The 16185-nt window shown below is 33.1% G+C and overlaps 1 protein-coding gene across 1 annotated transcript in view; it reads left to right on the forward strand.

Annotated features, from left to right (window-relative positions):
- LOC127709119 (DNA-directed RNA polymerase III subunit RPC1-like) overlaps positions 1-16185 on the forward strand; it is a 145024-nt gene that overhangs the window by 88664 nt on the left and 40175 nt on the right. Inside the window, exons 21-24 of the mRNA XM_052214469.1 lie at positions 5698-5811; positions 10466-10623; positions 10883-11038; positions 15105-15232. Of these exons, the coding sequence (XP_052070429.1) occupies positions 5698-5811; positions 10466-10623; positions 10883-11038; positions 15105-15232 (556 nt within the window). The remainder of the gene's footprint in view (positions 1-5697; positions 5812-10465; positions 10624-10882; positions 11039-15104; positions 15233-16185) is intronic.

Genomic DNA, 16185 nt, shown 5'->3' on the forward strand with positions numbered 1-16185 from the left:
GGGAATAGGAGGAATGAACCAAATCCTTGATTCCAATTGAAACAATTAATGAGCAATCAACACCAAACTAATTTTAATCAAAACTACAAGTTCAATGGACACCCACGCTGTAAACACATGGTCGTTGTTGACAAAAATAACTAATGAATCTGGCGTCATTAAAACAATAAGAAAAGTATAATAATTTTATTAACATTTTTTATTTTAATATGAAACAAATAAATATAATTAAAATGCCTTTCAACTTTCTCAACAATCTGAAAATAGAAATGAAACATGTTACGGAGTGAGTTACAAAAACGAGTGAACATTCATTACTCTAAGGTCAGTAGAATGCATACTACGTTTTCATCAGGGTGCGCTTTATATTCAGGTGCGTTTTATGTAAGGAATAAAACACTTCTTCCCCCAAAAACGGCCGTGCGCCTTATTTAGGGGTGCATTTTATTTTCCGTCAAGTACGGTAGGTAAAACTCCGATTTCAAATTTTTCAGTTCTTTGACCACATTCATTCATGTCAAAAACCTATTCAGTGTCAAATATTCAATCACAATCCAAATTCAGAGCTGTTTTAACTTAAATGTCATGTTCATACTTGCTCAACTGATCATGGTTCGACCTGTGCAGGAAATCCAGTTTGCTGTCACTCTGACAGCCTCTTGTTTAGTTATTGCCCTTGTACCTTGGATAGATAAAATATGTGCAACACGGGGGACATAGGAACTCTGTTCTTTTATTGAATTACTTGTATACTTCATATTCATTATCCCCCCATTTAACCAAGTGGGGACATATAGCCATAGGGTGTCTAAACCACAGAATGAATTTCAATGAAACATTTACATTATCTTTATTAAGTTATGAACTTGTGCATCTCCTTTTTACTTTTTGATCAGAATGATTTCACAGGTTTCCCATACAAAAATTTTGGGACCATGCCCTTCATATTATAGGGATGAACATCCCCCATCTGCAACTTTTCTAAACCAGTGAATGGATTTCAATAAAACTTTCGCAGATTCTTCATGACATAAGGCTAATTTTGGCACCTCCTATTTTACTTTTTGATCAGAAATATTTCGGGGGTTTCCCCATACAAAAACATGTACTTTCATATCATAATTATTATATCCCCCATCTGCAACTCCTCCTGAAACAGTAAATGGATTTCAATCAAAATTTTGTAGATTTTTCGTGACATACATTGTAATGCTATTGTGCACCTCCTATTTAACTTTTTGATCCGATTGATTTCTGGGTTCAACAAAGTAAAACATAGACATTTTGTAACCTCAACTCCTCCTTAACCCCTTATTACAATTTATCAAAAAATTTCTCACAATCATAACCATATAATGCTATCGTGCTCCTCCTATTTTTTTATCCAAACAATGGGGTTTCCCTTACTAAAACATGGACCTTGCCATTGCTTTATTTGGGGGTACCCATTTTGCATCCTCAACTTTTCCTAAACAACTTTTTACAATTTATTGAAAGTTTCTCAGAATTATAATCATATAAAGCAATTGTGCACCTATTTTGTTTTTGATAACAATTATTTTTTGGGTTTCCCTTACCAAATCATGGACTTTGCAAGTGGTGGGGCATTTTGTGAGTTTTGCTCAAGATACCTCTAGTTTATTCAATGACATATAGTTATACATAATAAATTCATTAATAAAATATGTTTACACTAAACTAAAACACACAATAAAAAACCTGTGCAGTGCTTTTTTTTCTAGCTTAAGTTATGCTATATAAAACGGAAACTTCTGTAAAGTTAACTTTAGTTACAGACCGGTTGAAGCTAGTAGTAATATTGATCCAGATATAAGGCATACATTCTACCCCTGGAATAGATTCTTAGGCCAGGGTTTTTATACGACCGCAAAAATTAAAAAATTTTTGGTCGTATATTGGTATCACGTTGTCTTCGTCGTCGTCGTCATCATCAGCGTCAGCATCGTATGAAGACAGATGGTTTCCGGATAATAGCTTTAGTATTAGTAAATAGAAATCAGTAAGATTTTAAAACAAGGTTTAATACCACTGAAGGAAGGTTGGGATTGATTTTGGGGGCTATGGTCCCAACTGTTTAGGAATTGGGGGCCAAAAAAGGGGCCCAAATAAGGATTCTTGTAGTTTCCAGACAATAACTTGTGTTAAAGTGTATGAATCTCTCTGAAATTATACCACAAGTTTCCATACTACAAAGGGAAGGTTAGGATTGACTTTGGGGGGTTATGGCTCAAACCAATTAGGAATTAGGGGCAAAAAAGAGGAAAAACAACGGTTTTTCTGGTTAAAGGACAATTGAGACAATTTAAAAGCAGTTTAAGGGAGGTAATCCAAATCAAAATCCAAATCAATTTAAATAACAATGTTTGATTACCTCCCTTACACTGCTTGTAAATTATGTATTAAGAAATGATGATTGTCTGAGATACTGACCATAACTTGAGGGAAAGAATTATTTTTTTGTAATAAGAGAAAGGGGGGAGGTGAAAAAAATTGGAGGGGGACAATTTTTCTCATTTCAGATTTCAGAAATTAAAAGAAAATTTCTTCAAATATTTTTTTTGGGGGGGTTTATATTCAACAGCATAGTGTATTTCACAAACGCAAAAAAACGGGGTAAAATTTTTTTTTTTTTGGGGGGGGGGGGGGGGGGGGGGGGTCAATTCGCATAGTGTTTTGCACAAAACGAAAAAATTGAATATAAATTCAAATCATATAACCAATTTGAAGTTCTTTGACTACAGTTATTCTGTGTCAGAAACTTATTATGTGTTAAAAATTTAATTACAATCCAAATTCAGACCTGTATCAAGCATGAATATTGTGTCCATTTTGGCCCCAACTTTTCATGGTTGGACATCTGCGGTCGTATACAGCTGCGCTCAGCGAAGCAATTTATTTAATTTTTTGGTTTACAGATCCGCTAACCCAATTCTTCCGATTTTCAGAAATAAGATTAAATTGACATTTCATGCTTTTTTATTCTCACCAACCCAAGAAATACATTATCCCAGAAATATAAGTTAAACATCTGTGTAGCAGCATTTTTCTGAAATAAAATGCATTATTTTTAGAATGTCAAAACATTATCAGAAATGATTACACATTGTGTTCTAAAAAAATAAAAATCGAAGTAATCAGTAGTGTTTATCTAAAATAGACTATAAAAACTGACCTTGAAATTTTGTTTGAGCAAATAATTTTGTGGAACGAAACCTATGTTAAAAACCTGTTACAATAAGTTCGTTTTCCTTTTTTGTCATAATTTTGCAAGATTTTTCATCTTATGAATGAAATGGACTTGTCCAAACGTGAAAGATGTCAAGTTAAAAGACAGAGTTATCCACATACAATTTGGAATTTTCTTATATCATGAATTGGAAAAAAATGTTCGTCCATATTTATTTAAAAAAAGGGATTGCCTGAAAAAGGATGAAACTGATATCCTCGTGTTTCCGATGGACGGGTCTACTTCAGGGATAGTAAAGTATAATGTCTGTGCGACGTGTTTGCAATTTTTATTTCTAGTGTTTTTGGATTGAAACTAATTAATCACCATGTCTACTGAAAGAAGGCAAAAAGCAATGTGTAGCTTTTTTCATTCGTAAAATTACCATTTTATTTACCTGTTTTTCCGTGGACATCCCCCTTTATACAATCTTATATGACAACGGCCATGCATTGTATCTTTAAAACAGCTGAGAAATAATATTTGGAACTAAGAAATGATGAAAATAAAGCTTAACAAAAACATTCTTTGTAAGCTGAAAGATATATATTTTTCATACAGATTTATATCTTGAAATTTTTTTTTTCCTCGACTTTTTCACATAGAAAATCCATAAACCAACAAATAAAAAAACCCTGGCCTTAACTATATTTGGCAAAACCTTTCGGAATTTGTGGTCCCCAACGCTCTTCAACTTCCTTTTTACATTTCCAAAGGAAATGTAAGCTTTTGCCATCACTTTGCGTCCGTTGTCGTTGTTGTCGTCCGTCCGGTGTAAACTATTTCAAACATCTTCTCCTCTGAAACTACTGAATCTATTCCAACCAAACTTAAGCTGAATGATCCTTAGGGTATCTACAATAAAGTTTGTTTTTTATTTTCTGTTTCGTCAAAAAACATGGCTGCCATGGCTAAAAATAGAACATAGGGGTAGAATGCAGTTTTTAGCTTATATCTCAAAACCTAAAGCATTTAGAGCAAATCTGACTAGGTAAAAATGTTCATTAGGTCAATTTCTATCAGCCCTGAAATTTTCAGATGAATCTAACAACCCATTGTTGGGTTGCTGCCACTAAATTGGTAATTTTAAGGAAATTTTGCAGTTTTTATTCGGCTGTTTACGGGACGAATTATGGTATACCGTCTGTCCGTCGGTCTGTCCGTCCGTCTGTCGTCAACATGTCGGACAATAACTCAAAAACGCTTGAACCAATTCGCATGATCTTTGGTGAATTGTTTATATCTATTGACGTGAGCTCCCTTTCGTATTTTTATAAATTTTAGATTTTAAGTTTCCGATTTCTGGGGGTTTTTTCATTAAGAAAGGGAGATTTTCCAGTTTTTCGGACAATAACTCAATAACACTTACACCAATTTGCAAGAAACTTTGGTTAATTGTTTATATCTATTGACATGAGCTCCCTTTCAATTTTTATAAATTTTAGATTTTACGTTTCTGAGTTATGGGGTTTTATTCATTAAAAAAAGGGGGATTTTCCAGTTTTCGGACAATAACTCAAAAATGCTTTCAGCAGTTTTCATGAATCCTTGGTGAATTGTTTATATCTATTGACATAAGCTTCCTTTCGATTTTTATAAATTTTAGATTTTACGTTTCTGAATTATGTGATTTTATTCATAAAAAAGGGGTGATTTTCCAGTTTTCAGACAATGCTTTGAGCATCATGAAACTTTGGTGACTGGTTTATATCTATTAAGATAACCTCCCTTTAGTTTTTCATGAATTTCTGAGATGACATTGAGAAGTCATTGAACTTTATTCTATGAAAAGCGACAGGCGTATCATGCGCTCATGGCGCAGCTGTTTATTGGTTATTATCTTGAATATTCTTATAGATAAAGATAAACTGTAAACAGCAAAAATGTTCAGCAAAGTAAGATCTACAAATAAGTTTAATGACCAAAATTGTCAATTGACACTTTAAGGAGTTATTGCATTTTAAAGACAATTTTTCACAATTTGTTCATCTAGTTTGCTTACTTTAAAAAATCTTCTCCTTTGAAACTGCTGAATCAATTTCAGCCAAACTTGGGCTGAATGAGTTTCAGAGTATCTAGTATAAATTTTGTATTTTATTTCCTTGTACGTCAAGAAACATAGCCACTATGGCTAAAATGGAACTTTGGGGTAAAATGCATTTTGTTGCTTGTGAAGAAAATATGACGGATACAAAGAACATTTTCAAGCCACTCATTGATTTATATTGAAAAGCAAAAATAATCATTGATGAAAAATTTAAGCAAAAAATTACAGGTGAGCGATTCAGGCTCTTGAGAGCCTCTTGTTTATTTGGCCTTTTAACTTTTTTGGGTCAAGCGTCACTGATGAGTCTTTTGTAGACGAAGCACGTGTCTGGCTTTTTATAAGGTCTGTTACTACAGTTTCAATGTCATTTTTTTTATATGTTATTTATTTTCTTGTGTTGCAGGTTCATTTATCAACATTTCACAGATGATTTCCTGTGTAGGACAACAGGCCATCAGTGGAAAGAGAGTGCCAAATGGATTTGAAGACAGAGCATTGCCTCATTTTGAAAAGCATTGTATGAATTTGGAATTATACTTACAAAATTTGTATGCCCCACCGCCGTAGCGGAGGGGGCATTAAGTTTTACCCTTGTCCGTCTGTTCGTACGTACGTCCGTACGTCCCAAAATTGGTTTCCGTTCTCTTACTTTAGTTTGCCTCAACCAAATGTTATGATACTTATACCACAAAACACAGATCAAGTTTGAATTTTGGTGGCGTCACTTTTACCACTTTAGAGTTATGCCCCTTTACAAATGGAAAAATTGCTGAATTTTTCGTTTCTGTTCTCTAACTTTAGTTTGCCTCAACCAAATTTTATGAAACTCATGCACAATGCTTATTACCACAAAACACAGATCAAATTTGAATTTTGGTGGTGTCACTGTTACCGTTTTAGAGTTATGCCCCTTTATAAATGGAAAAATTGCTCAAATATTTGTTTCTGTTCTCTAACTTTAGTTTGCCTCAACCAAATGTTATGAAACTTATACACAATGCTTCTTACCACAAAACACAGATCAAGATTGAATTTTGGTGGCGTCACTTTTACCGTTTTAGAGTTATGCCCCTTTATAAATGGAAAAATTGCTCAAATATTTGTTTCTGTTCTCTAACTTTAATTTGCCTCAACCAAATGTTTGAAACTTATGCACAATGCTAATTACCACAAAACACAGATCAAGTTCGAATTTTGGTGGCGTCACTTTTACCGTTCTAGAGTTATGCGGCTTATGCCCCTTTATAATGTTATATGCAAGCGGGGGCATCATCTGTGTCCCATGGACACATTCCCCATTTATTTATATGTGCAATATGAAAACTCTTTCCTGCAGTGACGCCTACATAACTTACAGAATTTTAATAAAACTTTCTCAATGCAGTATTGCAATTATTTTTTGGAAAGATTGGAATTATTGTTTCAAGCACAGGTTAGCTACTAAATCTACAAAATGTATACACACTGAATTAGTCCCCTATATTTCTCATGTCTGTGTACAAATGCACATATGAACTGTGAAAAATTTTGGTTATATCTTTGTAGCAGTTCATTCAAGTATTTATGTCTTTAAATTTTTGTCAATTTGCAGGCTAGTTTTGTCATTTTAATTACGTAAGAGTAATGATACAATACCAATATGATTGACAACTGCCATGATCACCAAACAATCAGAGGCAAGGAGGGGCCTTAATTACTATGTCCCAACTCCTAAATGCCAATCATATTGACCAAATTCCTAATAAACCTCAATCTTACATAATTAAACAGACCATTCATTATACATCTCAATACACAAATACTTGACCTCATTATTGAATACACAAATGTATATATTAGATGTTTATTATGTAGAAATGATAGCTTTATTCATTACCTATTACTTTTGATCTACGCTACATAAAGTGATTCTATAAATTATGTCTGAAAGATAAATGATTAATTATAAACAGGATCTTTTAATCAATAGAAAAAACAAAATGTGAAATCTACATATAAAAAAAGGTATTCAAGTGATGAATACAGGAAGTGTATTTTTGCAATTAAGAAAGAATCCCCATTTCAATAAAATAAGTTTTTTAATTTGTTTTCATTGGAAAAGTACATTTTGAAATTTCATTGCACTTTTCCAGAAAATATAAAATTATTAATTGAATTGAAATACACTCTACAACTTTTAATTTTCAATGTCATATAATCATGATAATTGTTTTCAAAATCAATAAGCAATTCTTCGAGGGAGAAAAATAGAATAGCTATGTTTCAACTTACAAAATGGCCCCAAAACAACCTTTTTATACGACCGCAAAAATTTTTGCGGTCGTATATTGGTATGACGTTGGCGTCGTCGTCGTCGTCCGAAGACACATTGGTTTTCGCACTCTAACTTTAGTTTAAGTGAATGGATCTCTATGAAATTTTACCATAAGGTTCAATACCACAAAAGGAAGGTTGGGATTGATTTTAGGGGTTATGGTACCAACAGTTAAGGAATTAGGGGCCAAAAAGGGGCCAAAAATAAGCATTTTTGTAACTTCCAGACATAACTTGTGTGTTAGTGTATGGATCTCTCTGACATTGTACCACAAGGTTCCATATCACAAAGGGAATGCTGGGATTGATTTTGGGGGTAATTGCCACAAAATATTAGGAATTAGGGGCCAAAAAAGGGGCAAAAAACAAGCATTTTTCTAGTTTCATGACAATAACTTGTGTGTAGTGTATGGATCTTTCTGAAATTGTACTACAAGGTTCCATATCACAAAGGGAAAGCTGGATTTGAGTTTGGGGGTAATTGCCCGAAACGTTTAGGAATAAGGGGCCAAAATGGGGCCAAAAATAAGCATTTTTCTAGTTTCCAGACAATAACTTGTGTTCAAGTGTATGGATCTCTCTGAAATTGTACTGCAAGGTACCATACCACAAAGGGAAGGCTGGGATTGAGTTTGGGGGTGATGAATCATATGGGGGTTCAAAAAATTTGGGGGGGGGGGGATTTTTTTTTTTTTTTCCTTTTTTTTTCTTTTAAAATTTTCCATTTTAAGTTGGTTATTTCTGATTTATATTTAAAAGCAAATAATAATGATATGGTAGGAGATACACACCAAACAGGATGTGTAAATTATTATATATAAGTATTGTGCAATAGCAAGAAATTTTCAATTGCACAGTATTGCACAATAGCAAGAAATCTTCAATTGCACAGTATTGCGCAATAGCAAGAAATCTTCAATTGCACAGTATTGCGCAATAGCAAGAAATATCCAATAGCACAATATTGCGCAATAGCAAGAAATTGTCAATTGTGCAGTATTGCGCAATAGCAAGAAATATTCAATTGCACAGTATTGTGCAAAAGAAGATACTTCGTATAAATTGCTTATTTCTTGACCATTTTCAATGGGGTTTTATTCTTGAATTTTTGGGGTTCTTTAATATGCTGAATCTAACCGTGTATGAAGTTTTTGGATTTTGGGCCCAATTTTTAAATTGGTCCACATTGAGGTCCATTGGGTCCAAAATTTAACTTTGTTTGATTTCATCAAAAATTTAATTATTGGGGTTCTTTGATATGCCGAATCTAACCGTGTATTTAGATTCTTAATTTTTGGTTCCGTTTTCATATTGGTCTACATTAAGGTCCAAAGGGTCCAAAATTAAACTAAGTTTGATTTTAACAAAAATTGAATTCTTAGGGTTCTTTGATATGCTGAATCTAAACATGTATTTAGATTTTTGATTATGGGCCCAGTTTTCAAGTTGGTCCAAATCGGGGTCCAAAATTAAACTTTGTTTGATTTCAACAAAAATTGAATATATGGGGTTCTTTGATATGCTGAATCTAACCATGTATTTAGATTTTGGATATTGGACCATAATAGGTGAATGTCCAATTTAAAATTTTTAAGTTCTTAGACCACATTCATTCTGTGTCAGAAACCTATGCTGTGTCAAATATTTAATCACAATCCAAATTCAGAGCTGTATCAAGCTTGAATGTTGTGTCCATACTTGCCCCAACTGTTCAGGGTTCGACCTCTGCGGTCGTATCAAGCTGCGCCCTGCGGAGCATTTTATTACATTTATTTTTGGAGACAATAAATTTTAGTTTCAAGTATATCTGTTGGACCCATGTCCTGCAATGATAATTGATCAACTTTATGAGAAGAATCTTTATTTGGTAATTTCTTCTGTTTCTAAAGATAAAACATAAAAGGTGAAACATGTAGTAGGGAACATTATTTGGTTAAGATATGAAATTACAATTTAAACAAATTTGTTGTGCAAATGAAGGGGCGGGCTATCATTTATTCACATTAAACTCATTTTATCTACTGAAAAAGTGCTTTATATCCTTCTAAAGACATGCAGTTAATGCAATTGTCAGCAATAATGCTATATTAATGTTCTTTTTTCGTCCACACCGTACCTAAATATGATTTGAAATTATTCAAACTACTCTTCCAATCTTTCCATGAGTGATTTTCATCACTTTTATTATTTAAACACAAGTGAACCAACGCCTGGTAAATCTTCTGTCGGTAGATTCCATAAAGTGGATACCTCGGGTATGCAGGGTCGTTACGATAAAAACATAAAATGTAGAAGGTCCAGTAACAACAATAAGATTCCCTAAAGTGTTGTTGTTACTGGACCTTCTACACTTTTATTGTTTGTTAGATACAAAGGATTTTTGGGGTTTCTTCTAGAGGCTCTTTTAAAGATTTTTTCCATTTAATGAAATTGTGCTTCTCCTGTTGCTTATTGAGTCATTTTGTTTTTTTACCAAATCAAAACCTGGTCTTTGTCATATTAACAAAGGGGTAAACACATCTTGTAACCTTAACTTTTCCATAAAGAACTGACAATCCTTTCATAAAAAATTAAATGGTAGAATATTTAATACCTAATAACATTGTGACTTTTTAGAATTAAAACTTGCAGTTTGTCATATTTATGCATATGGGTGACGCTGTGTTTGTAGTTTTTCAAGTATCAAAACCCCAGAAACAATTGATAAAGTTTTGTGTGATTGGGTTTCTGTTTCTTTAATTTATACTCTCACCTCCTTTATTCATAACAAATATAAAAGGAAAGAATTCAATGTTTTATAAAAATTTACATGCATGATTAATTTAAATGTATTTTCATCTCACATTATTATTCTTTAGCAAAAGATCCAGCAGCTAGAGGTTTTGTAGAGAACAGTTTCTATTCTGGACTAACTCCAACTGAGTTTTTCTTCCACACAATGGCTGGTAGAGAAGGTTTAGTGGATACAGCTGTCAAAACAGCAGAAACTGGTTACATGCAGAGGAGATTGGTTAAAGTAATTATTTTTTTGTTAGTGATTAAGTTAGCAATACATTTTGTATTGAAAAAATTAATTAAATGTACAAAAAGGCCTTGCAACCAGAGAATTTGTTTTGGAAGCATGTGAATCACTTTTGTTGTTTACTTGTAGAACCTTCTTATATGCTTATTTCAAAATCACAAATAATTTTAATTGATTAAAATTCTTTATAGATTAAACCTTTTATGACAGTTACCAATTTAATAATGTTATATATTTCCGCTATATTTTTCAGTCACTGGAAGATCTCTGTAGTCATTATGATCTGACTGTGAGGACCTCAACCAATGACATAGTCCAATTTATATATGGTGGAGATGGCCTCGACCCTGTTCACATGGAAGGAAAGGACCAACCAATGGATTTCAGAAGAGTATTAGACCATATCAGGGTATCTACCAAATTTTTAATGTTATCTATAAATTTCTGTTAGAGATTTAAGGTGCACAAAGACAAATTCATGAATTAAAAAAATACATACAATATACAGTTACCTTTAAAGTAATTTTTCTAGCTAAGTAATGATTTTATTCAATCCAAATATATTTTGAAAATAGTTTAAACTGTACAATACAGCTTTGTGAGTGTTTTTTTATACTAGCAAGACTAGTTACATTTTAAAGATAAAAAGGGGGGGGGGGAGAAATCAAAGCCACAATTAAAAACAGACAACAACATGGCAGAAAAAACCCAACAGACAACAGGCCATAGAAATTTGCACAGCTAAAGATTGAGTAAGCCAACCCCACCAATATCAGGGGGTAAACTCAATTGATCCTTGAAGGATGAGATGTTCCTGGTTCACTAGTGGCAACCCTCTTGTTGCTCATGACTAGTAAAAATATGGTGATAAGTGTGTGGCTACAACAAGTTGATACATACTTGTGGTCACCTTTGAATTAGTTACTTAAATAATGCATGCAAAGAAAAAATATTAGCCAAAGAATTTAAAAGAGACAAATGAAGTTTACTTACTAAACATTAAAATATTGTGTGTTGAAAGATTGCATTGGTATTCAAAATAAATGATAATTTCTTTCATTTTTATACGACCGCAAAAAAATTTTTGTGGTCGTATATTGGTATGACGTTGGCGTCGTCGTCGTCATCGTCGTCGTCGTCCGGCGTCGTCCGGCGTCGTCCGAAGACACTTGGTTTTTGCACTCTAACTTTAGTTTAAGTGAATGGATCTTTATGAAATTTTACCACAAGGTTCAATACCACAAAAGGAAGGTTGGGATTGATTTTGGGGGTTATGGTAATAACAGTAAAGGAATTAGGGGCCAAAAAGGGGCCAAAAATAAGCATTTTTGTAACTTCCAGACATAACTTGTGTGTTAGTGTATGGATCTCTCTGACATTGTACCACAAGGTTCCATATCACTAAAGGAATGCTGGGACTGATTTTGGGGGTAATTGCCTCCAAATTTTAGGAATTAGGGGCAAAAAAAGGGGCAAAAAACAAGCATTTTTCTAGTTTCATGACAATAACTTGTGTGTAAGTGTATGGATCTTTCTGAAATTGTACTACAAGGTTCCATATCACGAAGGGAAAGCTGGGTTTGAGTTTGGGGGTAATTGCCCTAAACGTTTAGGAATTTGGGGCCAAAAAGGGGCCAAAAAACACATTTTTTTCTAGTTTCCAGACAATAACTTGTGTTCAAGTGTATGGATCTCTCTGAAATTGTACTGCAAGGTACCATACCACAAAGGGAAGGCTGGGATTGAGTTTGGGGGTGATGAATCATAATGGGGGTTCAAAAAATTTTGGGGGGGTATTTATTTTTTTTTCCTTTTTTTCTTTTTTTCCTTTTTTGTTTCTTTTAAAATTTTCCATTTTAAGTTGGTTATTTCTGATTTATATTTAAAATCAAATAATAATGATATGGTAGGAGATACACACCAAACAGGATGTGTAAATTATTATATAATAAGTATTGTGCAATAGCAAGAAATTTTCAATTGCACAGTATTGCACAATAGCAAAAAATCTTCAATTGCACAGTATTGTGCAATAGCAAGAAATCTCCAATTGCACAGTATTGCGCAATAGCAAGAAATATCCAATAGCACAATATTGCGCAATAGCAAGAAATTGTCAATTGTACAGTATTGCGCAATAGCAAGAAATATTTAATAGCACAGGATTGTGCAAAAGAAGATACTTCCTATAAATTGCTTATTTCTTGACCAATTTCAATGGGGTTTTATTCTTGATTTCATGGGGTTCTTTAATATGCTGAATCTAACCGTGTATTTAGTTTTTGGATTTTGGGCCCCGTTTTTAAATTGGTCCACATTGAGGTCCAAAGGGTCCAAAATTAAACTTTGTTTGATTTCATCAAAAATTGAATTATTGGGGTTCTTTGATATGCCGAATCTAACTGTGTATTTAGATTCTTAAATTTTGGTTCCGTTTTCAAATTGGTCTACATTAAGGTCCAAAGGGTCCAAAATTAAACTTTGTTTGATTTTAACAAAAATTGAATTCTTAGGGTTCTTTGATATGCTGAATCTAAACATGTATTTAGATTTTTGATTATGGGCCCAGTTTTCAAGTTGGTCCAAATCGGGGTCCAAAATTAAACTTTGTTTGATTTCAACAAAAATTGAATATATGGGGTTCTTTGATATGCTGAATCTAACCATGTATTTATATTTTTGATTTTTGGGCCCCGTTATCAACTTTGTCCACATTGAGGTCAAAAGGGTCCAAAATTAAACTTTGTTTGATTTCATCAAAAATTGAATTATTGGGGTTCTTTGATATGCCGAATCTAACCGTGTATTTAGATTCTTAATTTTTGGTTCCGTTTTCAAATTGGTCTACATTAAGGTCCAAAGGGTCCAAAATTAAACTAAGTTTGATTTTAACAAAAATTGAATTCTTAGGGTTCTTTGATATGCTGAATCTAAACATGTATTTAGATTTTTGATTATGGGCCCAGTTTTCAAGTTGGTCCAAATCGGGGTCCAAAATTAAACTTTGTTTGATTTCAACAAAAATTGAATATATGGGGTTCTTTGATATGCTGAATCTAACCATGTATTTATATTTTTGATTTTTGGGCCCCGTTATCAACTTTGTCCACATTGAGGTCAAAAGGGTCCAAAATTAAACTTTGTTTGATTTCATCAAAAATTGAATTCTTGGGGTTCTTTGATATGCTGAATCTAACCATGTATTTAGATTTTGGATATTGGACCATAATAGGTGAATGTCCAATTTAAAATTTTTAAGTTCTTAGACCACATTCAATCTGTGTTAGAAACCTATACTGTGTCAAATATTTAATCACAATCCAAATCCAAAGCTGTATCAAGCTTGAATGTTGTGTCCATACTTCCCCCAACTGTTCAGGGTTCGACCTCTGCGGTCGTATCAAGCTGCGCCCTGCGGAGCATTTTATTGTTTCTTTATATAATATTTGATTTTCAGACATGTGATAGCACTAAAGTAAGAATGACTCATAGTGAACATCCAACACTGTTTCTTGCATTTGATATCACTGTGTGATCATTACTCATTCTAAAAAAATTATCATTTTCAAAAGAAACTCTGACATTTGAAATGAAATTGTTGCTTCCTTAAATCTCTCTTGAACAAGTACTGATTACAGTTTAGAAAAACATTAAAAAAATAATTAAATAATTAATTGCTATTTAAATAAAGTGTCTAAAACACCCAACATTTATACCTAAGTCTCTATGTACAGTTTGATGTATTCTTGGCTCTAGCTGTTTAAAATGGTTTGATGAAGGCCACAGAATCTTTCAAATGCTTCTTTTGGCTGGTTTTAGAAAATAACTATTGATTGACAAAATTACTATATAACTAAGAAGACACAGAAGAAGATAAAATGTATGGTACTGCAAAACCAACGCTGTCTAAAACCAATCTATACTGATTTGTTGTTCTTTATATTTGAAAAGAGTTCTTTAGCCAGCAATGTTAACACAATCTTATTGGGTTAAAGAAATTACACCACTGTATTTCCAATATTAAAAAACTGTTTAGGTCATTTGTATTCGATGAAATGTTCATGCATAACTGTATACAATATCTAAATTGCCTAAGTATTTCAAAGGACACCCATTGATGATGTGAACTGTAAAGGTATAAATAACAGAGATAAATGATTTTTTTTATTGCTTGTCTATGTGTGTGTGCTATTTAAATGAAAAACTTGTCACCAAAGACCTTTCCTCAGTACACATTTTCTTTGATGATTTTTTTCATTTTCACATTTACAGTTTTTTGCATATGCAGTTTCTAAGCAAACTAATTCAAAGTTTATATAATACTATTAACCAACCAATACATGTGTAATTTAAACAAGTAAACAAGTTGAATGTGCTATAAGTTTGAAGATTTTGAACATTTATATGCTGTGCAATTTCAACATATCTCCGATTTCTGCATCTCATACTTATCCAACTCTACCACACTATTGTAGGCCAATACACAAAGTGAAGTTCAACAGGAGCCATCATTGAGTGGTCCACAGCTGATCCAGTTTGTTGAAGAAGTTTTAAATGAAGAAAGATTTCAGGATTGTAGTGATGACTTTAAAGCAGATCTAAGGTATAAAAAATAAACAAAGCTATTTCAGTTATCATGTGCCCATGTAAACAGAGAGTAAATAAATATATCTGAGTTACCTATGTAAACAGAGATATAAAAAGATCTGAATAACCTATGTAAACAGATCTGAGTCATGTATGTAAACAGAGATATAGATACATCTGAGTTACCTATTTTAACATATATATATACAGTCAAACCTGCCTTAAAGGGGCATTAGCTACGAGATATAATAAAAAAATAAAATATGATTTTTTTTTGTTCAATCATTAATGAAAGTGAAATCGTGAAATAACAATTCGATTCTAGCAGCCAATTTGGTTCAGTTTTGTCAAAATAAGCTAAGAAACATCGCTGATGAATTATTCACTTACAAGTGAATAATTCGACCTCATTGAATCCGTATTCATGTGACCTTCAATTAAAACCTTTCGCTGGAGATGGGTTACGCATGTCTTCAGATATTTATACGAAAAAAATGTCAACATTGAAAGTGAAACAAGGATGAACCATTTGGTTTACTGATTCGATCCACAAAACAAGCGGCCGTATATTGGTATGACGTTGGCATTATCGTCGTCGTCGTCGAAGACACATTGGTTTTCGCACAATAACTTTAGTTTAAGTGAATGGATCTCTATGAAATTTTACCATAAGGCTCAATACCACAAAAGGAAGGTTGGGATTGATTTTGGGGGTTATGGTCCTAACAGTTTAGGAATAAGGGGCCAAAAAGAGGCCCAAAAAGGCATTTTTCTAGTTTCCAGACAATAACTTGTGTTTAAGTGTATGGATCTCTCTGAAATTATACCACAAGTTTCCATACCACAAAGGGATGGTTAGGATTGGCTTTGGGGGGTTATGGCTCAAACCGTTTAGGAATTAGGGGCAAAAAAGGGGGAAAAACAAGGGTTTCCTGGTTAATGGACAATTTAAAAGCAGTGTAAGGGAGG

This window comes from Mytilus californianus, unplaced genomic scaffold (genome assembly GCF_021869535.1).
Source record: "Mytilus californianus isolate M0D057914Y unplaced genomic scaffold, xbMytCali1.0.p SCAF_7, whole genome shotgun sequence".
In the NCBI taxonomy this organism is placed as follows: domain Eukaryota; kingdom Metazoa; phylum Mollusca; class Bivalvia; order Mytilida; family Mytilidae; genus Mytilus; species Mytilus californianus.